The sequence below is a fragment of the Rhinolophus sinicus genome, linkage group LG03, assembly GCF_036562045.2.
Source record: "Rhinolophus sinicus isolate RSC01 linkage group LG03, ASM3656204v1, whole genome shotgun sequence".
NCBI lineage: Eukaryota > Metazoa > Chordata > Mammalia > Chiroptera > Rhinolophidae > Rhinolophus > Rhinolophus sinicus.
This window is the reverse complement of record NC_133753.1, coordinates 77,484,260-77,510,058: the sequence shown is the minus strand read 5'-3', so window position 1 is coordinate 77,510,058 and position 25,799 is coordinate 77,484,260. Positions and strand designations below refer to the sequence as shown.

General features: G+C 34.3%; 1 protein-coding gene across 4 annotated transcripts in view; it reads left to right on the top strand.

The window, feature by feature from the left end:
* The window catches only part of PRKD1 (protein kinase D1), a 296,380-nt gene that overhangs the window by 215,085 nt on the left and 55,496 nt on the right, over positions 1-25,799 (top strand). For 3 of the 4 annotated variants that reach the window (XM_019746850.2, XM_074328120.1, XM_074328121.1), the window contains 6 exons: positions 1,043-1,174; positions 2,009-2,169; positions 9,772-9,795; positions 22,743-22,953; positions 23,113-23,190; positions 25,062-25,266. In XM_019746850.2, coding sequence (XP_019602409.2) covers positions 1,043-1,174; positions 2,009-2,169; positions 9,772-9,795; positions 22,743-22,953; positions 23,113-23,190; positions 25,062-25,266 — 811 coding nt within the window. The remainder of the gene's footprint in view (positions 1-1,042; positions 1,175-2,008; positions 2,170-9,771; positions 9,796-22,742; positions 22,954-23,112; positions 23,191-25,061; positions 25,267-25,799) is intronic. The other variant, XM_074328119.1, reaches the window with a different exon arrangement.

The following is a 25,799-nucleotide window of genomic DNA, read 5'->3' as shown; positions in this document are numbered from 1 at the left end:
TACGAGAAACTGAAGGTCATGATGGTTAAGTTGGGTGTCACTCAGGGCAAAGCTTCATCCGACTCTTCTCACCCCCAGGGCCACACTTTCTACACTAGACCCAGCAGCCTCTGCATCCGGCTATGTGTGCAAGTGGGTCTAAAAGATATATCCCTACTCATTAGAATTTTGGGAAAAGGGATGGTCCTTCATTTTCAATTCTTCATACCTTTTTATTTCTTGATTTGAACAACAAGAAACACAGAGCCACTTTTATAACAATAAAAAGCACCAAGTAGAAAAGTGTAATTAAAAAATAACAATTTCAATATTCTGCACAAGTACCATATAGAATAAGTAACAATAAGCAATAACAAAAACATACCCCATACCATGGCTATCATTTACTAAAGTATATTTCTCAAAGAATGGACTGGAATTCAGCAGCATGTGTATTATAATAAATTCCTCTGTTTGACATATTGGTGAAGAGGCTGCTTGGTTATTTTTAGGTCAGGATTTAAATGCTTGGTTATATTGCTTAAGAGTTCAAACATCTCTATCTCCCCAAGAAGAGGCTACTCAGATTTCTTATCTTCCAGTTGTGCCCCGCCCTTCTAATGTATCTCTTCATGGTCATATTCAGGTGCACCATCGTCTCATCTGTCTAAATTCATCAATTTTTTTCTTTGGATTAGTGTTACTGATACCTATCGGGTTCATTTAAGGAAAAGAAAAAGCGAATATTTTTAAGTAACATCAGGCATTTGTAAATCGAGTTATCTTTTCACTCATGCCTTCTTCCAGCATTTTGGCTACTTTCACAGTGGCGTGACACTTTGGCAATCAGGAAGAGAACAGGGAGGGTTGCTATGGCACCACTTGTAAAGTTGTGGTTGGGAAGAATGGAGTCTCATGGGTAAAAGTCAAGTAGGTGTTGCATTTTATCTTTCCTGATTTTGACTAGAGAGTTATATTCATATTTGCATATAATTATCTTGCATACTAATTATCTACAGATCAGGGTATTCATTCACCTTATTTTTTAACATTATTTTTACAGCTTCTGCCACCTTTGAAGACTTTCAGATTCGTCCCCACGCTCTTTTTGTTCATTCGTACAGAGCTCCAGCTTTCTGTGATCACTGTGGCGAAATGTTGTGGGGGCTGGTCCGTCAAGGACTTAAATGCGAAGGTAAAGTATTTCTTTCCCCAACCAAGCTGAATGCATGCTGGAGTTACCTACTTATGTTGTGCCCTCTACAATGCCGTCTTCTTTCCCCCAGTTGTCTTCCAGGGATCTGGGTGGTGCATAGATTCTGTTCATTACATTTCCTGATCTGGAAAACCCGATTCTCACATCTTTTCCCCTTAATCATGTGGATATATTTATTTCATGTTGACTATTTTGGCAACAGACTAAAAATAAAATTTGCATCTTAATCCCAATCTTGGAATAGTAGTCATTCAAGGAATGGTTGTTGAAATGAGCAGTTGAAAAGAGCACAGATTCAGGAGGTTAATCAAATTATCCAAGGTCACTCAGCTATTAAGTGGCAAACTCGAACTTGTACCCACATTTCTACACCAATATCATAGTTTGTTTCATCAGCCTCTGTGGAAAGAACTCCTTGAACTGTGGAGTTCAAATGTTGTGATGCATTGTGATTAATTTTCCCTTTGTGTCCACTCACATTAGAACTTAGGGTAGCTAAAAATGGCTCAGATCACCTCTTTGGAGTTTTGTTGCTACATCCTTCAAAGCCCTAGTCCGTTATATCAGAGGATATTTTTTAAAAATGATAATCACGGTCATTGCTGAGCTTGTCCAATGAAATCAAAATTGAAAACCCAGATTATTTCCAGGTTGGGAGAAAAAAATCAGAAAAGGCTCAAAAATTTGAATTTCCAAATGGTCCCAAGAGAAATGGAAGCAGTGCTATTTTTTAAAATGCAAAATATACAACTGACACTAGAATAGCTTCTAATTTGCAGTAGAACAAAAGTCATTTTTATTTTCTTCTTCCAGGATGTGGTCTGAATTACCATAAGAGGTGTGCATTTAAAATCCCCAACAATTGCAGTGGCGTGAGGCGGAGAAGACTCTCAAATGTGTCCCTCACTGGGCTCAGCACGGTCCGCACAGCATCTGCTGAGCTTTCCACCAGCGTCCCAGATGAGCCCCTTCTGGTAGGGCTTTCTGTTTATCCATTTCCCTGTTTGTATGAGAAATGTGGGACAATGCAGTAACCGTGTCAATCCAAGACAGTGCTCTGGAGGGAGGTTACAACCAGAGTGTTAATGACTGCTTCTTCAGGGCCTTCGGGGCTGTAGGTTGGTCAGTACTTCATCAAATATCCAACAGCTTTGAGTTTGCTTTTATCTGGGAGTTTAGTGCAGTTATAAAATATGTGAGGTTTCGTTGTGGTCATAGGGCCAGAGCAGAACAAACCAATGTGTGAATGTTGCGAAACATAGTTTGTCAAAATTTGGAAACTAGAGTGAAAAGATGTTTTTCTCTGAAGATTATTTAAGTACTTTATGGCATAGCTGAATGTTTATTCTGGGAGAAAATTTGAAATTTGCTCTTAATGGAAATATGAAATTCTTTAATTGCTTGGCATTACTGGCATACCTTCTGGTGTATTGTCAGAGTGGCACTATTGACAAATGCTGTGAGAAACATAGCAACTTAATACTTTAAATAGTTCCAGTACCCCTAAAATGTATATTTTATAGGCATAGCTTAACTCTTCTTCTTTAGGAAAATTAAATTTGGAATTTAATTTTACCAAAGTAAAAATTTTGGTAATTATGTCAATTATTTAAAATAAGAACATTTTTCTAAAATAAGATAATGGTGTGAGGCTTTAAATTTCCCATATTTACTCCCTCCCCCAATGGATATTACAAAGACTTTTTATAGTCTGGCTATTGTAAAAATCAATTAAAGAAAAAATTAAAAATTACAAAAACTTTTAGGTTAAATAAATCCTTCTTGGAGTGGAGAGGCACAATACTTTTTTAAGACACCTCTAAAAAGTGGTATTAATTAGTTCATAGCTTGAAAACTATTTTATTATAATCTATATATCACTTTAATTTGTTACAGCATAAGCCAGACATATAACTCAAATGAATGCTTGTTTTGATAAACAAGAAAATTTCATACTCTGTTTTTCCATGACTTTCTTTTGGGAGTTTCTTGTGTTTTCAGACCTTCAACAAGTGAACCTGTTTGGGGAAGGCAGGTACTAAATTCCACCAATCACTAGAAAAATATGTTGTATTTTGGTAACTATTCAGAATGTATGTATGTGATTATATATTATTCTGTGAAGTCGCACTAATTGGAATTAGTGATGTTTTTACTGAAAATGCTTAAATCAAAAGCTGTTTGTTTACTTTTCAATTAACTCTCGTGTCACCTTCCCAACTCTGAAGTTCCTTGATTTAGTTTGAATTTTTGTAAACAGTGATTTTACAAGTTACAGCAGTTACTCTTTCTTTTAAGGATAGTCACTGAGAGTTCTTTTAAGGATAGTCACCGTTTACAGGGTAGACATTTAAAGACAAGTTTAATAAACAAAGTTATAAATTAATTATGTATTATTATTAGTTTTACTAAGAAAGGTTTTTAAAAATTATTTATATCTCACAAAAAATATAAAGCTCTAAAGGCATTCATCATTAGAATACATTGGGATCTAGATAGTTAATGCTGAAGATTCTTCTTCTAAATCTATCTGAACTTTTTATACTATATACACATGTACATATAAACATATATACACCTGCATATTACACACCTCAAAACATCACATATATAATTTAGTTTTATAAGTACAAATTAAATTATATGTTTAAATTATGTGCTTGCAAATATGTATAAATATATAATTTATGTATAAATATAGTTTAGGTTACATAGCTATAGTCTTTAAAAAGGGTTTTGTGTTTTTTAAACCAAATTATTTAATTGCGTTATGTAACCAAATTAAATAATTATTTAATTATTTGAGTTACTTGATTAAAGCTGTATTTTATATTAAATATTTAATTCATTAATGCCTTAATGTTGAATGGAAATTTTTGTAGTAGAAGGCTGAAAAATGTATTTTAAAAATACATTTTTGAAAATCGGATTTTAACCATGTCTGTCAAGAAAACTTGTAAAATTGTGATCAAATCAGATATTTATGAAGTGAGAAAATATTGAGGCCATAAAATACTTTAAAAAATATTATCATAGACTTTCATAACCTTATATGAAATGCCCTGCAGGTAACCTCTAAATGAGAAATGCCTTTGGGAATAATGTTTGTGACACTGACACATTGTCTCTCAAAATTGTTTTCCATGCATCAAAACCCTTTGTGCCCTCGTGGGGTGCCTATGTGTCTATTTTTTATCCAATTCTCAAGAAAATAAAAAACATGGAGCTCTTGAGGAGGGCACATACTTCCCAGTTGCCCTGAGTCGTGTAGAGCAAAACCACCCTGCTTACCCAGGCATGCTTAGAGTACAACAAATATGTCTCCTTTCATCCCTGGTCAAGACATAAAAGGCCAGTAACTATAGTTTAAAATTTGTAGTGAATGACTAGTCACAGGGAATATTATGTCAATAATAGTGAAACCTTTTAGTTCTATATACAATAAACAATATTTTCCATTTCTGAAAAGGTTAATGGCATTGTTTATTAATACCACTAGATCAGCCATGTTGGAAGTCTACCATGGTAAGTGTATAGATTTTTCTCTCAAACGTAAGAAAATGATTTTTCTCTTCCATACTTGATTACCTATTTTGACTACAAAATCACCATTTTCACATACAGATTAAGACATTAGTAATTCCATTAGTTTAGCCATTTTCACACGTAAATTGAATTTCAGATTTCTATAGTGCTGCTAAGATAGAAAAAAAAAAAGGATCACAGCATAGATCATATGACAAGTTTTATCTGTCATCAACTTTGGCAGTAAACTGTATTTATTATACCAACCATAAAGCAATTCGTCTTTTAAGAAAATCCAAAATGTTTATTGCAAATGACTATGTGGGGGTATATATCTTTTTGTAAATCATCATTAGAAAGAAACAAGAAAAACTCAGTAGATCTTTAAGTCAGACTCACTAGTACATTGTATGATTCCATATCTATACATATCAAGATTATATCAGTTTTATAGACTTTTAGACAATTGCAGAAGAGAAGTCAGGATTAAATGATCCCACAGATTTCTCTGTGCTTTACTCATCTTTTTATCTTTATTTATAAATGTTCTTGTGGTATTTGGGAAAAGTTAAAGCCATTTCAAACCATAATATGTAAGACTTAGTCTTAGACAAAAAAGTTGGTATCTGTTCCAGAACTTTTGCTTCTAGCTGTGGAGAAGCTCGTATCAGATCAACTCTCCTGCAAGGGACAGTTATAAAAGTTGAATAAAATAGAACAGAACAGTATAAAACAACATTTGAAAGTACCCAAGAGCACCCAAGGCAATCAGGATTTCAGGGATCAATGTCTCAGAAAGAAGGGAATCACAGAGAAGTCAATGCACAGAACAGCTCCTACAACAAAAGTATTGGGCTGAACGTGTCAAAGCTGGAGAATTTCTATACGTTTCACAAAGTCGCAGTTAAGACAGTGTGGTATTACCCCAAAACAGAAAAATAAACCAATGAAATAGGACAGAGAGAGTCCAGAAACTATGTGGTTATACAGGCCAATTGAATTATGACAGGGATATTCCCATTGTGAGAATAGGATGGTCTTTTCAACAAATATTTCTGGAACCAATAGAAAAATATCCAGAAGAATTTGGAATAGGAAAAGTTTTTCTTAAAGAGGACTCAAATCACTGGTGACAAGGGAAAAAAACTGATAAATTAGACATTATTAAAATTAGGAAATTAGTTTAATCAAAATATATCATGAAAAGAATAGAACAGCAAGTCACAGAATGGGAGGAGATATTTTTACTGTATATATCCTATAAAAGACTCATCTAGAATGTATAAAGAACATCTACAAAAAAGGTTAGAAGACAGACATACTGCATAGGCAAAATACTTGAACACTTTGTAAAAAGAAATAGACAATAAACAGGAAAATATACATTACATCGTTAGCTATCTAGGAGTCTAAAGTTAAATCTATAGTGAGATATCTCTACACCAGAATGTCTAACACTGGGAAAAAAACAAACTGAAAATAACAAGTAATAAATATTTTTTATTTAAATATTCACTGTATTTTGTGATCACACCTTGTATGTGTGATGTCAGATGGGTTCTAGATTTCTTAGGATGATCAGTTTGTAAGTTACATAAATGTCATCACTAGGTATGTTGTATATATAGAACTAATACAATATTATATAACAATTGGAATTGAAAAATAATATATATATATTATTTAAATATATATATTTAAATACATATTTTTTAAAAAAAGAAACAAAGTGGTTGTACCATTTTGCATTCCCGCCAGCAATGAATAAGAGTTCCTGTTGCATTTGCTGTTGTCAGTTTTCTGAATTTTGGTTATTCTTTGTAGCGGTCTGTCATTAATGTTTTAATTTGCATTTCCATCATGCCATAAAATGTGGTGTGTCTTTTTATGTATTTATTTGCTATCTGTTTGTCTTCTTTAATGAGGTTTCTGTTAAGGTTATTGGCATATTTGTAAATTGGGTTTGTTTTCTCATTGTTGAGTTTTAAGAACTCTTTATATATTTTGGCTAACAATCCCTTATCAAATGTGTCTTTTGCAAATGATTTCTTCCAGTATGTAGCTTGTCTTCTAAATGTTCTTGACATTGTCTTTTGAAGAGCAGAAGTGTTTAGTTTTAATGAAGTCCAGCATATCAGTTTTTTCTTTCTTGACTGTGTCTTTGGTTTTGTATCTAAAAAAGCATTATCGCATACAAGGTCATCTAAGTTTTCTCCTGTTATCTTCTAGGAATTTTGTAGTGCTGTGTTTTATATTTAGAATGAATTTTTGTGAAGTGTATAAATTCCATGTCTAGATTCTTTTTTTTTTTTTTTTTTTTTTTTGGCAAGTGATGTCCTGTTCCAGCACCATTTGTTGAAGAGACTATCTTTACTCCATTGTATTGCCCTGTTCCTTTGTCAAAGATCAGTTGGCTATATTTATAAAGATCTATTTGGATTTTTTTTTTATTCTGTTCCATTTATCTATTAGTCTATTCTTTCACCAGTACCACACTGTCTTGCTTATTATAGCTTTGTAAGTCTTGAAGTCAGGTAGTGTCAGTCCTCCAAATTTTTCTTCTCCTTCATTATTATTGTGATTATTCTGGTCTTTTGCCTCTCCATAAACTTTAGAGTCAGTTTGTTAATATCCATAAAATAATTTTCTGGGAGTTTGATTGGGATTGCATTGAATCTGTACTTCAACTTGGGAAGAATGGACATCTTGACAATATTGAGTCTTCCTATCCATGAACATGTCTCCATTATTTAGTTCTTCTTTGATTTCTTTCATCAGAGTTTTGTGTTTTCCTCATATAGATTTTGTGCATTTTTGGTTAGATTTATACCTAAGTATTTCATTGTTTAGTAGTATTAATGTGAATGGTATTGTTATAAGCATGTTTTTAACATCTTCGTTCATAATAGCTAAACGCTAGAAACAAATAAATAGCAAGTTATAAATTTATTAGGTTTTTTTCATCACAGGTTATGTGAGAAAAATATAAAATATTATATCAGAATAATTGATAATAAAATATAGTTCCAAGAATCCTATCAATCAATTAAAAGAATATTGAAATATAGAAATTATATTATTCAATAATAAAATATATAAATTCTTTGGGTGCTAAATGAAAAGTAATATGCCACAACATTCTAATGTACATAGTGTTCATTTGCAAAATGAACATTGCTTTCTAAAGTAGTTTTCACCACAGATGCAAAACAGTAATTCATATGACAAAAATTAAAACAAAACTACAGTATGATATTATGACCAACTACCAAAGGAATAGATGGCTCTCCTTTTCTTGGTGACCTGTAGACATCTTGGGTGATTCTAACTTGACAGCACAGTAGATACACAGAACTGTGTGTTTCTGAGAATTTTTTCTTCAAAATAACCATCCTCTAAAATATTCTATAAAAAAATATTTTCCTGGTCAGATAAGATTGGGAAATGTTTCTTGGTCCATTCAAGTATTACACATCACAATATTCATTAAGCATAATTATGGGTCTCAGAAGTCTTTCAACAATGAAATCAGTGTTCTTAAACTGACTCAAATATGGATTCTTTCTTATAAAACTTAGGACTGTCTTATGTGGGGGGAAAAAATGTACTTTGAGAAAGTAGAGGAGTAAGTGAATTAATACACATTGCATAGACCATCTTCAGATACCATGAACTGACCAGCACTCAGCTGGAGTTGAATTCTGCTGAGAACGCAGAGTAAAGGTGTTCAGGACTACAAACTGGAGGAAATCATGAGCTTTGGATATCAGATGTGTTAATGACAAGGATATTTTATTTTGGAAATGAGAAACTTGATTGATTTCCTCTCCCAAAAGAGAAAGCTTTGCCACCTCTATGAAAATGTTCCATAAAAGAACATGCAGACACTGACATAATTTCTCATTAAAAGTCATGATTGAATCTGTTCAAATGAGTGGTTGTTGCCCCTGAATTCTGCACATGCTGCACGTTAATTCAGAAATATAACAGGTATTACTGGGTACCAATCCTGGTAGAACCTCAATCTAGATATACAGCATTTGCCAATGTCTATGACAAACTGGGTTAGCTGTAGGTTGCAAATTAGGGGTTCAGAGAACAGATAATTGGATTTTTTCAAAGTTCAATAATTTATTCAACATTGGCAATATCACTGATTTCAAAACACAGTCAGGCATTTTGTTAAAGAGTCAACTATACTTTAATTTTGGTTTGTTTTATAGTTAACAGAGCTGCCCAAACAAACTTGAAGGAATAGTGGTGAGAAAGAACATATTCAGTGTAAATTACCGGATACGTGTTGTCTACTTAACCAAGATGTTTCTTAAATTTTTTTCATTGATGCTCCTCTTAAAAAAATTCAGAATAACCTTTCCACTTTTGAATTGTATTTCAACCTTGAATAAAGTCTTTCAGAAAACAATGATATGAAGCTAAGATTTTAAAATAAGCAAAGAATGCAATGGAGGCATAGTTCTCTCATTAAAATTTTAACCCACTATTGGACTTTTCAGGTTTGTAAACCACTGACTGAAACTGATTATTCATCAGCGTATTCTTGCCTTTGGACAGATAACAACTGCCTTATGTTTGATTACATTGATGACCTTTTTCTTTCTTTTACCATTGAGAGGATGAACTATTGTGAAGAAAATCTAATCTTTCACTTAAAGGTCAAAAATGCTTCATTCCGACTCTAATTTATTTTCAACAAGGTGAAAGTGCTGTCTGTCATTACTGACACCATGACAAGTAGCTTCTTTTTTTTCTTTTCCTCTACCAGCTCTTAACTGTAAACTGATTTTTGCAGTCTTGACTTAGTGTCTATAGTACCATTTAAATGTGAAAAACTCGTTTCCAATTCAAATGTTTCTGTGGCCACAAAAATTGATTAGTGTAACATTTTGCTTTTCTTGAAAACAAATATATATATATATATATATATAAAAACATTATTGAGTAACATGGATTGCTTTCCTGGAATAACACTGTTTTCTTGTCTCTTTCCTCCTTCTGTTCTGCTCCTTTGTTCTTACAACTTCATGTTTCAGTCTCCTCTGAGTCCTGGCTTTGAGGTAGGTATCAACTCCACCTGGTGCTAAGAATGTGCTTCATTATCTTTTGCAAACCAACATTATCATATTAGGTTGACCACAGACAATTATATGCATTGATTCTATGAGAAGAATCAGGTCAGAATTTAGTTCAGAGCATCATATGTCAAGTACATATGAAAAAATAAATGTAAAGAAAAAGCATTTAGCTCAGAATCCAATCTATTGAACTGTAAAACGTCCACCGGTTTTTGTTATTGTTGTCTTTTCTTGTTCTTGTTTAATTTTTCTCAGTCCTCAGTGAGACAAAGAGCAATGCAGGCATTAGATGAATAGATTTCGATTTGTTAAATACAATTTTGCCTTCAGATACTTGAGTCCATGACATTGGTGTCTTTTCTATGAAACTGAGCAGACAGGTTGAGAATAGAACAGGACAGGCGACACTCACTTTAACCAGTAGCATGTTAACTGAAATGTACGCGTAGCGGACCTGAGTCCTTATGCCAGGCAACAGAACTGTACAAAGTGGAGGTCGCTATCTCAATATGCACAGGTTTGGGTTGACACAGTAAGGAATACAACAAGGACAGCCTGAAGGGGAATATAACTTTTTCAGGAAAGGAACGTTTAATCCTTAATGTATTACTGCGATCTAATTATTTGTAAAAGGATGGGATGCCAGTGGATTTTCCAAGGTCTCAACTCAAGAAGAACTTATATGAGGCTGTGGAAAAAAACACAAATTTCTTTCATAAAGGGTTTAATTATGTCCTCTCTCCAAAATGAGATTTTTATCTGTTTTAAGCAATTAATAACCTGAACACAGAGAAAAGGCATTTAGATCAAGCATCAAAGCAGAGTATTCAGCAGTGCTCTTCTTATGATAAACTTGTTTTGACCAATTGCCTTGTTAATGTTTGGTTTTTCTTATTTCTGTACCTCTTGCAAATTGAGAGTTGATGTATAGTTATTTTCTCTTGTGAGACTAAATTTCAAATATCATTTATCAGTGTTCATTTTAAGATGGTCTTGTCAAGGTAACTCTAACAAAGAAAGCTAATGAAAACATGACCAGAACACATTCTGGGTTAAATAAAATTGATAAGTCAAGATATCTTGATTTATAAGATGTAAAATGAAGTAATATGCTTCAATAATAGTAAATTCCTATGTTTAGGAAAGTCATCCTAGTTCAAAAGGTGTCCTACTTAGAAAAGTCCAGGGTGAAAGCTTGGTAATAAGTTTTGATATTCTTGTAAATTTAAATTTTGTAATTTACAGTACTTTCCAGACATAGTTTTAAATGTGAATTAGTATCTCTCCCTTCAAATTATCCTTTGAGAATAAAGCCAAAGAAGGATGGGACACATTTTTCACTTCCTTCTCCTATATTGCAATCAGGAGCAGATTGTGTAGGTCTCAAGAGCAGTCCGCTTATCTGTGGAAATTGTGCAACTTAAAGGCAGCAAGGTCTTCACTGGCTAGCGCCTAATGGAAATAAGATGTGTTTTCTGCATAAGCTATTGTTCTTAAGCTTGTTTATATCTAGTGTGTTTACAGGTAACAAATCTTTCTCTTTATAAACGCTTTGGAAGAAACTGATGCATAAAATTTGACGAATTTTTTCAGAGAAATATTTTAGTGACAGTTGTGTTTCAGAATTGTTATAGAAGCCTGGTCATGGCTCCACGTTCAGCATGTTTTGGTCAATGTACACTTTTAGGTTTGCAACTCTAAGATGCAAAAGTATAGAAACAGATCAATTCTTTGCCCTCACTGAGCTTGCATTAATGAACAATATGCAAACAAAAAACACCATAACATGCTGTCTTGGTCAAAGCTTTCTGGTATTACATCACAATTATATATATTAATTTACTTAATCTACTGATTAGTTTGTTTTCATATTTTGATTTTAAACAAGGAAATAAATATCTTTGTAGTTATTTTTTGCACATTTTTACAAGTATTAGTAACATTTGTTGAATGAATTAGGATATAACCATTTGTTGAATGTATTAGTAGGTTATCTTCTTAGAAGCCAACTGACCTAGAGAACATATACATTTTTCTTTTTGCAAAATGGTTCTTCAAAAAGTTGTAAAAGTTTCAGTTTATAAGTCCACTGAGTACAGTGTATGTGAGCTTCTGTTTCTTCATACAATTCCCAACTATATATTTTGTCAATATTTTTAAAGTTTTTTTCCCACTAATTTGATAGGAAAAAAATTTCTATGCCTATAAGTTATTTTCGTATTGGAGCATAAACAGCTTTTTAAATATTTATTGTCTATTTGTATTTCACCTGTGGCGAGTTGCCTATCTCTTCTTCTATTGAGTTGCTTATTTGTTACTTGGACTCTTTATGTGTTGTGACAGTATTCTTGTCTATTAACCTATGATAGAAGTATATTTTCAGTTTTATGTGTGTTTTTGACGTCTTTTCCCATACTAATATTTTAACATAAAGAAGAAATATTTTCACTCATTCTCTTACTATATATAAACTGTTGAAAATTAATCAAAGATTAAACATAATATTTTTATCAAGTTATTGAGGAGAATGATCTTTTCTTGAGGTAAAGGAGCTGAAGCCACGGTAGAAACTGAAACAGATTTTAAAACACTGGTGTCCTTTGCAACCACAAGGTACAATCAGTGACTTTTTTTTTTTTTTTTTTAAAGTAAGTTAGGCCTTATGGAATTTTTAAAAAATTTAGATCTTTACTGAAATTATTTTAAATGTCTTTAAGGAAGGGTTTGCTATTATAGCTTTGAGGTTAAGGGGTACTATGGAGAGTTTGGTTTTGGTGAAATTAAATGCTTCTAGCCAAGGTCTTTTTGGTAATTCTTAATATTCAGAGCCTTATTAGGAGATAAATTGCTCATTCTGAATGTTTTCCCTGTGTTTGACTGTTTTATAGTCTCGCTTTTTGCATCCTGTAGTTTTTATGAACGTTAGGCAATATTCAGTTTAATTTTTTATGTTAGGGTGCATATTTTCTAAATAATAATTTCCCATAAACTGCTATTATTTTCATAAAGATTACTGACTCTCATTTAATTAAGACAAGTATTTTACACAAACGAATGCTTGGCTGAATATTTTCCTAGAAAATCTCCCCCTTAAATGACTCATTCCATTACTGTTTTCGTTCATTTAAAAAAAAAAAAAATCAAGAAAAGAGAATACCAGTATTGCATTACCTATCTGTACCTGGCTATGATCCTGATATGCTTTATAATAGTCAAGGTAGATTATTTTCAAATGAACAAATGGAAGAAAAAAAGCTATTTTTAATCCTGAATGAAACTTGGATATTTCTGGCCAAATTAATATTTTCCGGGATATTTTCCAAAGTAGCAAAAGTCTATCTAGAGGTAGAGACTTTAATTGTTACTCTTGTGTTCTGGAGTTCCAGGAATCCTGGTGATTCATCTGAATTAAAAAGTCATTTTTCCATTTAAATATGCACCATGACATATGTTGTATTTGCCAGATATTGCAAGATTTCTTTTGATGATTGTGTAAACTAGTTCTCCTAATTCAGACCTGGGCAGTGTATACTTTCAGTAAAGAAAGACATCCAAGAATCCTTTACCCAGTGTTTCTCCACACCCTGAGAGTTAGGAGAGCATGTGCAGTGGCGGGTTTGTGGAAAAGGAGCCCTTCCATAAAATTAAGAGTGTGTGTTCTGCTTTCATGTGCTACTAATCAGCTGTTGCCTGATTTCATTCCATGTGTCAGGCTTATCCTACGTATGTTATTAATTCAGGCTCTGAACAAAAACTTGCAGATGTGCAATTCTAAATATGAACGCTGCAGGAGAGTTCCTCATGAATTGCACTGGGACATCATACCACTTACCGACACTTACAAACATATACATCTTACAAACAAATGGATGTTCAATGAAGACTCTGAAGGTCCGGCATTCCCCTCAGGAAAGGTATCATGGCTTCCATAACACCCCCCACAAGCCATGCCTTAAAACATTGTTTCTACCTTAAGATGCAAAACAGCGCTCCACAGCCCCCCTTTCCCCCTCTCCCGTCCCGCCTCCCCTTGTTACCAGTAAGAGGCACTCCTGAATGGCCATCTGTATCCATCTAATGTCATGCCAGACCTGGCCAGATTTCAGTCCCTTCTCCTTTAATTCCTAACCAGTCATGACTACTGAGCTCTTAGCTGAATAATATGAAAAAAGATTGCTGATGTTCAGTTCAAAAGCTTATGTGTCTTCATGAATGCCCCTATCCTAAATCAATAAGGGAATGAATGATTGAATGAATGAATGAATGTAATAAAGGTTAATGTAGAAGAAATAATGAGGCATGTGGAAAGTGGAAGATTGGAATTGGTACTATAAATTAGACTTCTAGAAATGAGAGAAATAATCCAGCTTCTAAAATATTTGTCTGTGTTTCAGAAATATTTTGATATATTATTTTACTTGTTCCATTAGACATGGATTTATGATATTTGGTTCTTCTCTCTCTTCTCAAAAAGAGTAAAAGTGTTGCCATTTTGATGATAAATATAATGTAATGCAAGTTGAAACAATGTCCAGAAATTGTGAACAAATGTACCTTTTTATCCAAGTAGCCCAGTTTTGAGTGGTATCTGTTTCTCTGTGGCTATGCACTGGATATATCAATGAATGATATTGTTTCATTGCGTTAGTGCTTTTCTGTATTTTTAAAACTCAAAAAATTTTGAATAGATAAAGAAAAGAGTTTCATCTTTTTCCTCTCTCTTTTTAAACTGAGTTACATTAAAATGTAGTCATTGGTTCTACTATGATGTTTCGGAAGCATATAAATAGGCTAAGATTCTATAAAATATTCCAAAGTTACCCTTATGGGCAACTTTTAAGGGGAGAGGCTCTAACCTTTGTAGTTTTGGAGTGTGTTTATGGCATGCTTTTCCTGGTTCTCCTTAGTTGTCTCCAAGGCAGTGATCAGTGGGACAGCCTCTCTCCAGATTATTTCATTCAGTTTTCCAGTGAGCTCATAATCCCAGGCCAAGCCCCTGTCAATTTAGACAGGATCAAATACTATGGGAAGATATGTCCCTAAAACAACTATTCTTGATTTTTCCACATAATCTGTTTACCACCCACTTCACGTTCTAAGTGTAGATCAAGTCTGGCATTTGAAGCCCCAAAGTAGAAGTTGTTGAAATGTAAAATTATTTTCTTCCTCAGTGGAAATACTCCTTTTTTATTGTATAAATTTAGAGTGCATATCATTAAGGTTGCATTGCCTTCAAGTACGAAGAGAGGTACTCTTACTTGTGTTGTCTCCCCTTTCCTCCAGGATCCCACAGATTTATAGGATGCTAGTAACTGACATTTTGAAAGAACCATGTGTGTAATTTGCAACAATTCACTAACAATTCTGGTGTTTTCCTTGCAAAGGGTGGATCACTTAAGAAAATAGTAAGGTTCTTTTAACCTCCATTTCTATTTACTTAAGAAGAATGAGGTAATATAAAAGTTAATGTAACTTCCAAGACTACTTTAGCACTCAGCAAATCCAAATCACCTTGTATTTTTAATGAGAATATATGTTATTACTGTGAAAGCTTTCACAAATTGCTGCACTGTAAAATACAGCATCAGTCACCACTAAGCAGGGGGCACTTTTTTTTCCTGCCCTGTAGCAACACTTTTTATTGTTATGAAAGGTGTTGATTAGCTTTTATTTATGCTGTGTATTTAGGTGTACCCAACTGAGGAGCCAAATTCATTTATCTGACACACTTGGCAGGTATTCACAGATGTAGAATCAGAATTGTAACAGAATAGCACTGATCAATTTGAAACTCGCCAAACACACTACCCTCTCTACTCAGTGGGCATGGGGACTTGTCTGTGACCCAAGAACTGGTCTGTGTGGGAAAATCCCTGATTTTCCTTGTGAGAGATGATATGTTCATCTAAGTGCTGTTGAAAAGAGTCGATTGTTTCTTTTTGCTTCAGAAAGTAGTCAGCATCACACTGAGCCTTCACAGTGACATTTTACTAGCAGAGAGGGTGGGTGGGGTTAGATAATCATTTCCAAGTAGGATAAACAGGTTTCAGAGTATATTACAAAAAGGTCTCTAAGCAGTCTGAAGATCGTAAAGATTGAGTTGTCCTAAACAGAGTTTGACAGCTAATCATACTCAGTGTGGTCATGGCATGGCAACACTCACTTCGGAGTCCACACCAGATGCCTCTTCTTCAGGAAACCCCTTTTCTAAATGACCCCTTCACCTCCACCATGAATGTTCTTTGTGTTCAAACTGTCTTATGTGTGGGCACTTATTTTGTATGAGACAGTATTCCAGACGTTGGTGATACAGCAATGAACAAAATAGTCAAGATCCACTCCTCATGGCATGTATAGTCTTTTGAAAGGGGACAATAAAAAACCAATAACCAAATCAGCAAAGAAGACAGCTGCAGTGAAGAGACAGAAGGATGTGCTAGAGAGTAACAGAGAAGGGACAGGGAGTAGTCAGTAAGTGAGGTGGTCTGGAGGCCTCTTGGAGAAGGTGACACGTGAACTGGAATCAAGAATAAGGCAGAACCATGCAGAAATAAGGAAAGAGCACCTATTGTTGTTATTGTTAGTAACAATTATATTGTGTCCAGAATTCTATAGGACAGTAAAGTCATTGGGCACAGAGACTGTTATTTACTGGCCTTCACATGTCCTGCAGTATCTGAATTGGGCTTTCAGGTAGGATGTGCCACAGGAAATGCTTGTTAAGTCAGACAGAGCCTCTCGATGGCAGTAGGAGAGAACTATTGTAAGGTACTGTTCTGCACGGTACAATTCTTTGAACGACAATCCAAAATGTTAGGTCTTGAAACTTCTGGAATAAAAGATTCATGTTTGGTTGCATCTGTTTCCACACAGTTGTGTTAGTATCTTTTAAGCATTAACAATCCCTGAATGGGCAGTCGGCAGCCAACAGAGGGATGCTTATACAATAGGAGCTGTTTATTCTGTTAGTCAGTGTGTGCCTTGCGTGACTCACATGCTGTCCTCTGAGCCCAGACAAGCTGGTTGAAAGTCTCTTCTGTAGGTCCAGGTTCAAGGATTCACAACATTTTCACTTTGCATTTTGGCATGTAGAACATACTATTAATTATTCTCACTGTGTCATCTGAACTCTTCCTTCATGACTTAAATGAGGGAAAGAAAATACTTTCTCTTTTTCTATTAGCATGAAACCAGGGAATGTGAGAGCTGGGAGGGACCAAGGAGACAAGAAGCGTTATTCTCATCTGGAGCGAGTCTACCTGAATCTAGTTCTGTTACGTAGAAGCTGTGTGATCTCGGGCAAACAATTTAACCTCCTTGTGATTCAGTTTCCTTATCTGTAAAATGGGGTTCAGAACAGTAGTGGTCATGGGTTTAAATGAACTAATGCATGTAAAGTGTTATGAAAAGAGTTTGGCACATGTAAACGTTATAAAAAGTGTCGTGTGCCATTATCTAGTTCAAAGGTCTTACACTCCCCATGTTCCAGATTTGTAACCCAAATAAATCGACTGCCAAATGTTTCAATTTTTTTTTTCTTTTAGAATTGCCAATGTTTAAACATAGAATTGTTTCATAAAACAACTAGATTTTTTGCTGCTTTTGAAAAACAAAAACAAAGAGGTCTGGCCGCACTGGGCTTATATACTCATGTGGCATCTATTAGCAGTATCTGAGCAGTGACCCTCCAATTTATACTGAGCCCTTCATCTCTAATTTTTTATCGTCTCTACCATTCTCTATTGCATCCCTGACACTATTAATAATTGGAACCACCTATTAATATTTACAGCCTGCAGGTAATTGAGCTTGCTACCTTTCTCCTTCCAGAGCAGAGTACAGATTTCATATTCATCTTGGATATGCCAAGTAAGGGTGAGGAACAGGCAGACAAGCTCAAAGAGCAGTTGCAGATGTAGCCAAAGGTACTCTGTTAAAATTGAAGTCCAGTAAAGCAAATATGTCAAAATTATATTCCCTGTAATATCACATTTTTCTAAAAGGCTTGTAGTAGAGTCCGTATTTTAAATCTCTCTATTGAAATGTCTCATCCTTTTAGTCCCATGCATTTGTTTCTTGAAAACATTCACTCTGATCAATGCTTATTGTTTATCAAGTACCAAATGCTTCTTTCTATTAATAGAGGATGAATATTTTAAGATATCGTCCTTTCCTTAGAAGCTTATTGTCTGATGATTGAGACAGGTCCATAGCAATTTATCAACGTGTATGCTAAAGTGTGCTCTGCTTTTTTATTTCTCTTTAACTCGAGGGGAATTTATGTCACCCAAAATCCAGTCCCCATGTAGGGCTGTGAAATGAATTTTAGTTAATAAATATAAATATTGTAATACTGCAGAAGTTTTCATTTGAACCAGACTTCTTATTTTTTAAATTTATTTACTTGAACCATGTTTTCTATAAAGTGACTTTTATCTTTCAGGAAATCTTATGTTTGATCTCGACCAATGACAACAAGCAAACCACAAGTTAAGGCAGCTTCCCCCTCCCATCCCCCGCACCCCCCATTTTCTAGCTTTTCTAATGAAAAGAATTTGTTTTGAACTGTGAAGTGTAATATACCTTGTTGGGAAATTGTTTCAGAGTCCTGTTAAATGTTTAAAGACTTGCTGGCAGTTGGAATTTCCAGAATATAATCTAAGCAATCATTTCCTGGGAAGGTTCCAAACTTGCTGAGTCATTAATTTAGCATACCAGTTTAAAAATCAAATTAAGTCTCTAGAAAACCAGGATCCATTGTCCCCTAAATAGGTGTTCAGTGCATATGTTTTTCACTTTGGCAGTAATTTCAAATGAAACACTATTAACATAAGGATGTTACAGACACTTCAAAAAACCACAGTTTTAAACAAATTTTAATCTCTATAATCTTTATTCTGTTTAATCTCTAATCCTGGCTTTAAATTTTAGTGGTCATCATTTTTCTGTTCTCGTATTCTCTTGCATCCATGACATGGTACCTCTTACAGAGAACAGAAAAGAGACCTTTATACTTTTCAGCATCTATAATTTGCCAAATCAAATCATTTACATACATACATCCTAATACCATATTTTACAGTAATGTCAATTCTCACAAAAATTCCACACCAGTAATTTAATCCAAACTGCTCAACTCAGGAAGTGAACAATTTATAGGCTCCATGGCTAATGTAAAAATGTAAATTTTTAGAAGCACATCCTCCTGCATATGCTTACCATAATTATAGAAAAGGGAATTTTAAATATCTTCTGCCAGTTCTGAGCCAGCTTTGCTCTGAACATAATAATGAAGTAGAATGAAACAAAATGTAGTTGTTCCCTTTCCAAAGTATTTCAATTTTTCTCTGTATTCCTTTAAGAAACGATCATTCTGCAGATTTCCCGGATTTGCTAAATACACAGTGGCAAATTGGAACAGCAAGTAACAGTGGAAATTAATTTAAACACCATTTAGTTAACCTAGTAAAACCTTCACTAGTGTTGATGAATAATGAAGAATTTTCTGATTACTAGAGGTATCTTTAAAGAAAGATCTTATTTAAAAATCTAAAGTACTATACACATTATAATTAAATCTACAAATAAATGAAAAAATAAAATGAAGTAAGTTAAGAAAGAAATAAAGTAATACTGTATCTCTTTATTTGTATAAATAATGCATTACATTTTTTAAAAAGCCTGGTTATTTAAGTCAATATTACCCTGTGAATTAATAATTCTTGTTTCATGTTGAAGCTATCTTAAAGTCTAAGCTAATTAGATTTAGATCGGTAAGATTTTTTTAAGTATCTTTTAAAATTATCAATTTCTAAAGTTATGCCTACTCTGTGACTTGATACATCAAACAAAACATACTGTAGTTATACCTTTGTGGTGTACATACCTTCAAGTAAAACTTCACATAATAAGTGAAATTATATATTTTTGCTTAAAGTCATAACTGAATATTAATTATTAATGAAAAATGTATCACTTGTTCGGAAAATCCTTAGAGTGTATGGTTTGTGTTCACATCATTAACAATATTTTTAAAGGGATATTTGAGCAGATGACAGAAATGGTGATTCTTAAACTTTTATGTAACAATGGTAAATATACCATTTTTCCCTAAAATAAGACCTAATCGGAAAAGAAGACCTAACCAGAAAATAAGCCCTAGCATGATTTTTCAGGATGACGTCCCCTGAACATAAGCCCTAATGTGTCTTTTGGAGCAAAAATTAATATCAGACCTGGTCTTATTTTCTGGGAAACACAGTATGTTATAGGGCAATGGCCTTATCTCATAGGCTCTTGGTTTTCTGCTTGTTTTAAAATTTGTTATATATCAATGAAGGCAATATTTTATATTTTAATTGAAGACTGGATAAATATCTCATAAAGAAAGTCATCGGATAGTGACACAGTCTTCCTTTCTGTATTAGCTTCTTAGATTTTCCTCACGATAAGGAAAAGCACATGCAAATATTTGTGTGTAGCGTCCCAGAAACATAGAATATAATTCTGCAAACAAAACTTCAGAAGGCTTCTTCACTCTTCTTTTCCCAAATTGTTTATCTAATAAAATTAAACAACTCAATCTCCTTCCAGCAGTAGATCAGTTCCCACATGAGAAGTCAGCAGGCATGCACCCTGTCTGTATATTTTAAAGCTTTACTTTTTCGTTTAAAAATACAGGCCACATTGAAAATGATTAGTTATAGTTGGAACTATAAGAAAATGTAATAAGTATTTCTGGTCATGTTGCTAGCTGCTTGTGTAATTTTAGGATGTAATGAGTGACATTACAATCTTTATTAATGCCATTAAAATCTTAAATTGCTATTAAATCTTAAATGCTATTAAAGTCTTAATTTCCGACACTATAGATTATGTAGTTTGTGAGTTGTTATTCTGTGCCAAGGACATATGTGGCTGTGGGAATCTCATCATTGCTTGAATATGTATGGTGCCATCTCTGGGCCACAAAGTAACAGCCAATTTCTTTTCCCTAAACTCATGTAATGTCTTAAAATTCCTTATGCAATCCTACCTCGAAGGTAATAAATGAAATGACTTCTCAAGAATAATTCTGAATCTTAACAACTTATGGCAGTGTTTACGTGAATGTTACCATGTTGGATGAAAAGAAAACGGTTTATCAGATTGTCCCTGGCTCTTCTGCATGAATGTGCCCCACGGTGTACTCAAAAGTCCTACGCCAAACTGACTCTGGTCACACAGCCTAGAATTAGGTATCTTAAAGTAAGGAAAATAACTGAAGAGTGATTTGGCCAACTTTTCGTATGATTTTCCAAATCTGAGAACATTTTAAGTCTGCTAAGAAAGTGTGACATCGGTCAGCTTTTATTCTGAGTGTTGAAATTTTCCAACTATGGAAAAATACCACTTTTCACTTCAATCTGTGCTTAAAACTGGCCATTGGCTACAGTTACTCAAGAAGGACGCATAAAAAAGGAACTTAACCCTGTGGATTTAATTATTTTTCAATCCCATTGAAGATATTTATTCAATATGTTCATGATTCTGGTCTGGCAAACCTTTAGCCCATCTTTATAAGCTCCCTAGACATCTCTGCAAGAGTCAAGCCTTTCCAGAGTAATTACATTTTACAGTTTCATGGAATTGTAATTATAACTGTAACTGTAGACATAATATCCCTAGGTAGAACCTCGTCTCAAAATTGTTTTATTGCAGCTAGTGAATCTGCAAATCAAAATTTCCCCATTTGGTAATGTGGTATTTTGGGGCAGATAGGAATTGAAACGGATGGAAATTGTATGTAAATATGATTTTTTTCTCATCTTGTCAGTAATCACTCCAAATTAGAAATTAACTGAGTAAGGTGCTAATACAAGGGTCCTGGAGGCAAACAAATGTAATGTCATTTTTGGCTCCACTATTTACTAGCATTTGATACAAAAGAATGTATTGAAACTTTATGAGTTTAGATGCCTCAACTGTAGATAACAAGGCCTATCTTCTTAGGGTCTAACACAATGATTACTTAGAGTAGGAGCTTAATAAATAAGATACATAATTATAATGACTATTAAAAAGTAGCTTAATTTACCTTTTATTCTGGTAATTTCAAAATACATTTATTCTGACGACTCCCAAGTATATTTCCATGATGTCAAGAGATATCATGAAATTGCCCCCAAATTCTGAAAACACAGTTAATTTTAATTCACTTGATTTTAAAAAATCTATGCCGTGGGCTGATTAATTCCAAAACTGCGACAAGCGTGCAGAGAGATATAAATATGACCATAACACTAATATTTGTGTGTCTTGTCTAGTCCACCAGTTATGTTTTTCAATTATAAAAATCATAGTATAAGTTTTACCTTTTATTTTTATTTGAGGAATCATTTAATTTTTTTTTTCCTCTGAGAGAATCCAAAGAAACTATAGACATTTTTCAGATAAAGTACTACGTAGAGCAGACTGGGGATTTACATTTCATTTTCTATCTTCCTGAACCACTTGCAAACTAACCACTAGAAAGCTAGCCATGTGCGTGTAATACTTTTAGAAAATGCCAATGAAATCATATGTGCAGTGGGATTAAGGACCGTTTTTCTTTGTTTTCAGCTTTATATTTCAGGATTGAAGTAATTCAATTACTTTTTAAAAACCAGACATTCCTTGAAAGTCCTAGAAATCAAGTTCAAATATTCTGATCTCCACTTTTCTTCATTTCAGACTATAAAAACGAGGTAACTCAAATAAGAAATAAAGGGGCAATAAATTTCATCAATGAACAGAAACATAATTTTAGTTTATCTCTCTCACATTCTTAAGGAGCAAACTGCTAAATACAATGGTAACCCCAATGTGATTTAAAAATACATAAATTCACTAATCAAGTAGTCTCTTACATCTTAATTGTTCTTTGTTTTGGTTTTTTTCCAAACATACAGCAAAAGTCACCATCAGAGTCATTTATTGGTCGAGAGAAGAGGTCGAATTCTCAGTCGTACATTGGACGACCAATTCAGCTCGACAAGATTTTGATGTCGAAAGTGAAAGTGCCGCACACGTTCGTCATCCACTCGTACACGCGGCCCACCGTGTGCCAGTACTGCAAGAAGCTTCTGAAGGGGCTTTTCAGGCAGGGCCTGCAGTGCAAAGGTAAGGATGACCTTGCCACCAAAGAGCTGTCACCGGCCAAACTTTGATCCTTAATCTACTTGCAATTACCGTATTTTTTTTTTTTTTTTTAGTTTCACAACTCTCTTGCTGATGAATCTTGCTTTTTAATTTGTTTTCTTTTAAAATCCTTGTCATTAGATTGCAGATTCAACTGCCATAAACGCTGTGCACCAAAAGTACCCAATAACTGCCTCGGTGAAGTCACCATTAATGGAGGTGGGTAAAAAGAGCAGCAGTCGGACCTGTGCTTCTCCCCTTTGCCAAGAGTATGTCAGTTAGTCGGACTTTTTTTTTTTTTTTTTTTTACCGTTTTTCTGTTTTTTTGTTTTTCCGGTCAGATACTTGTGACCCAGCTCCAGGTAAATTATGGCCTCGGTTTGTTCTACTTTACTGTAGGAAAGCACCAATTCCAGCTCACAGAGTTTGATTAAACAACAAAGAGACCTTCTCAGTTTTTACACTGTGAACTAGTACTGAAAACTTGCATTCCAGCATTTCTTCCCCAGTGCTCTTTTTTAATATGCCTATACTAGTTTGTTCAGAAATGCAGAAATTGTTGGAATACCCGTAAGTCATGACTGTCAAGTCTCTTTTCCTCCATCCTTCTCATTCCAAGCGCTGAGACAGAAGTTAACATTTTTTCCCTCTATCAGAGGAGTGAAGAATCATAGAGACTGACCCATCAGGAAATAATCACCCTCTTCCCTGTTCCACCCAGTTGCTTTCATTATATATGTGCTTGTTAACTTGAATCTTTCATAATAATAAAAGGAACTTTAATTCAGCCAATGAAAAATGGATATCATTTTCTACATTAAGTATTTCTTTGGTAAAAGTCCTAAGTGCATAAATTAATTTTGAAGCACTCCTAAGAAAAATGTCATATCTTAAAGAAACAACTCACATTTCCTTCCCGAGTAGTATTCCTAATGGATTTTTAGCAAAATATTTGATATAGTATCTATCCCAGGCTGACTTTTTCCATAGATAGTGGCCTGCATTATACCTTCAGTCTGATATCAGTTTTCTGATTCCTCTGGAGAGAAAAATGGTGATAGAAGACCAGAGAAAAACAAGTTCATTATTTTTGTTGCTAAAGGCTAAAGAACGAGTGATGATCTTTGCTCTAGAACTTTCTTTTGTAGAAGGAATATATACATAGGAAAAGAAGAAGAAACCTCTTCAGGAAAACATTCCCATACTAGTTTCTGCCTTAGAGAATTCTGCATGAATTAGCTGCCAAAATGGAAAGCTTGGCAGTCTTCCTGCTTTCTGCGGCATGTGGTTTTGACTTTGTTCAGGCCCAGAAAAATGTCAATGTGTTCTTGATAACTAGAATAAGGGGAAACAGTGCAGTTTTTGATATTGTTGATTACTTTGAAATTGCATTTTCCCAGACAGTCAAAAAAATCTGGTAAAATGTGAATTTTCGAAGCTTGGCAGGCTAGGGTCTCTAATCAATTTATTTTCTAATTTTAAAATAAGTACTCTGCATTAGTAAGTAATTATAATTTATTTCATTACCGTCAAGTGTAAAATAACAGAGTTCAGTATAACTTCAAATATCAAATATCTTAGGTATTTAAAAGATGCTTCTATGTGACCAAATTAATGTATTGGAATCCAAGACTTGAAAGGTTACTGGAATAGCAAGAATCAATACCCCTGAGTAATAGTGCATGTGAAAATTACACTCCTCCTCCCATGTATCTTTTTCCCAACAGGGCTGTTATATTGCAATATGGTCAGGTTCCTCTTCACTTGTGCCTGGTGTCATTTGGCTTCCTAGCACTTTGCTTCTGTCCTACCCTTGGCTTCCTTCCAAGGCTGTCCATGGCTTTTCATGTTTTTAGGCCTAAGGGCATGAAAAATAAGCATCTGCTTGTAAAATGATATGTTCATCCTCTCATAAAGTCAGATACTTATGAACTAAATTTTTTTAAGAAAAAGGAAAAGAAAAGATGAATTCTTCAAATACCTATTTTTTTAGGGCTTCCAATTGACTCATTTTAGGATGCCTCACTTTCTCTTAAACCCTGGTTCTAGGATTTCAGGCTTATCTTCACGGGTACAAAATAATTTTTTAGATTTGCTTAGCCCTGGGGCAGAGTCTGACGTGGTCATGGAAGAAGGGAGTGATGACAATGACAGTGAAAGGAACAGTGGGCTGATGGATGACATGGAAGAGGCCATGGTCCAAGACGCTGAGATGGTGATGGCAGAGTGTCAGAATGACAGTGGGGAAATGCAGGATCCAGACCCGGACCACGAGGATTCGAACAGAACCATCAGGTGAGGGCCACACTCCCAGCCTCAGTCCAGCAGTGGCACTCCAGAGCTCTTTGATATTTGAGTTTAGTAAAAAGGAAATTTAAAGTGTGTGCTTACTCTGTTTATGGATGAGCTGCATACCAGAGCCTTTGGAGTTGGGAGGTCTGGATTCTCTTGGAGAAGTGCAGTTTGCATCCTTTGTAGCAGTGCTTCATTCTTTGACTCGTTTTCTTTTGCATGTGAGGGATACTCGTATTGGCCAGACACAAGTTGAGTACTAGATTAATGTTTATTCTATGCTTATTGTGTGCAAATGCAAAGATCGGAGACCAACCTCAGCAGACACCGTCTGTTTCATAGATGGCCCCTGTTACAAATATGACATATGACTATGCCTTGCTGTGCTTGATTTTATTATATCCTAAGTTGGTGTAACTTTACATTTGTGATCTAGTTATCTATACTTTTTTAATTCCTAGATGATCCCCATTTTTAAAAAAAATATATCAGGAATCTGTACACTAGGGCCAAATCAAGCTGCTGCCTGATTTTTA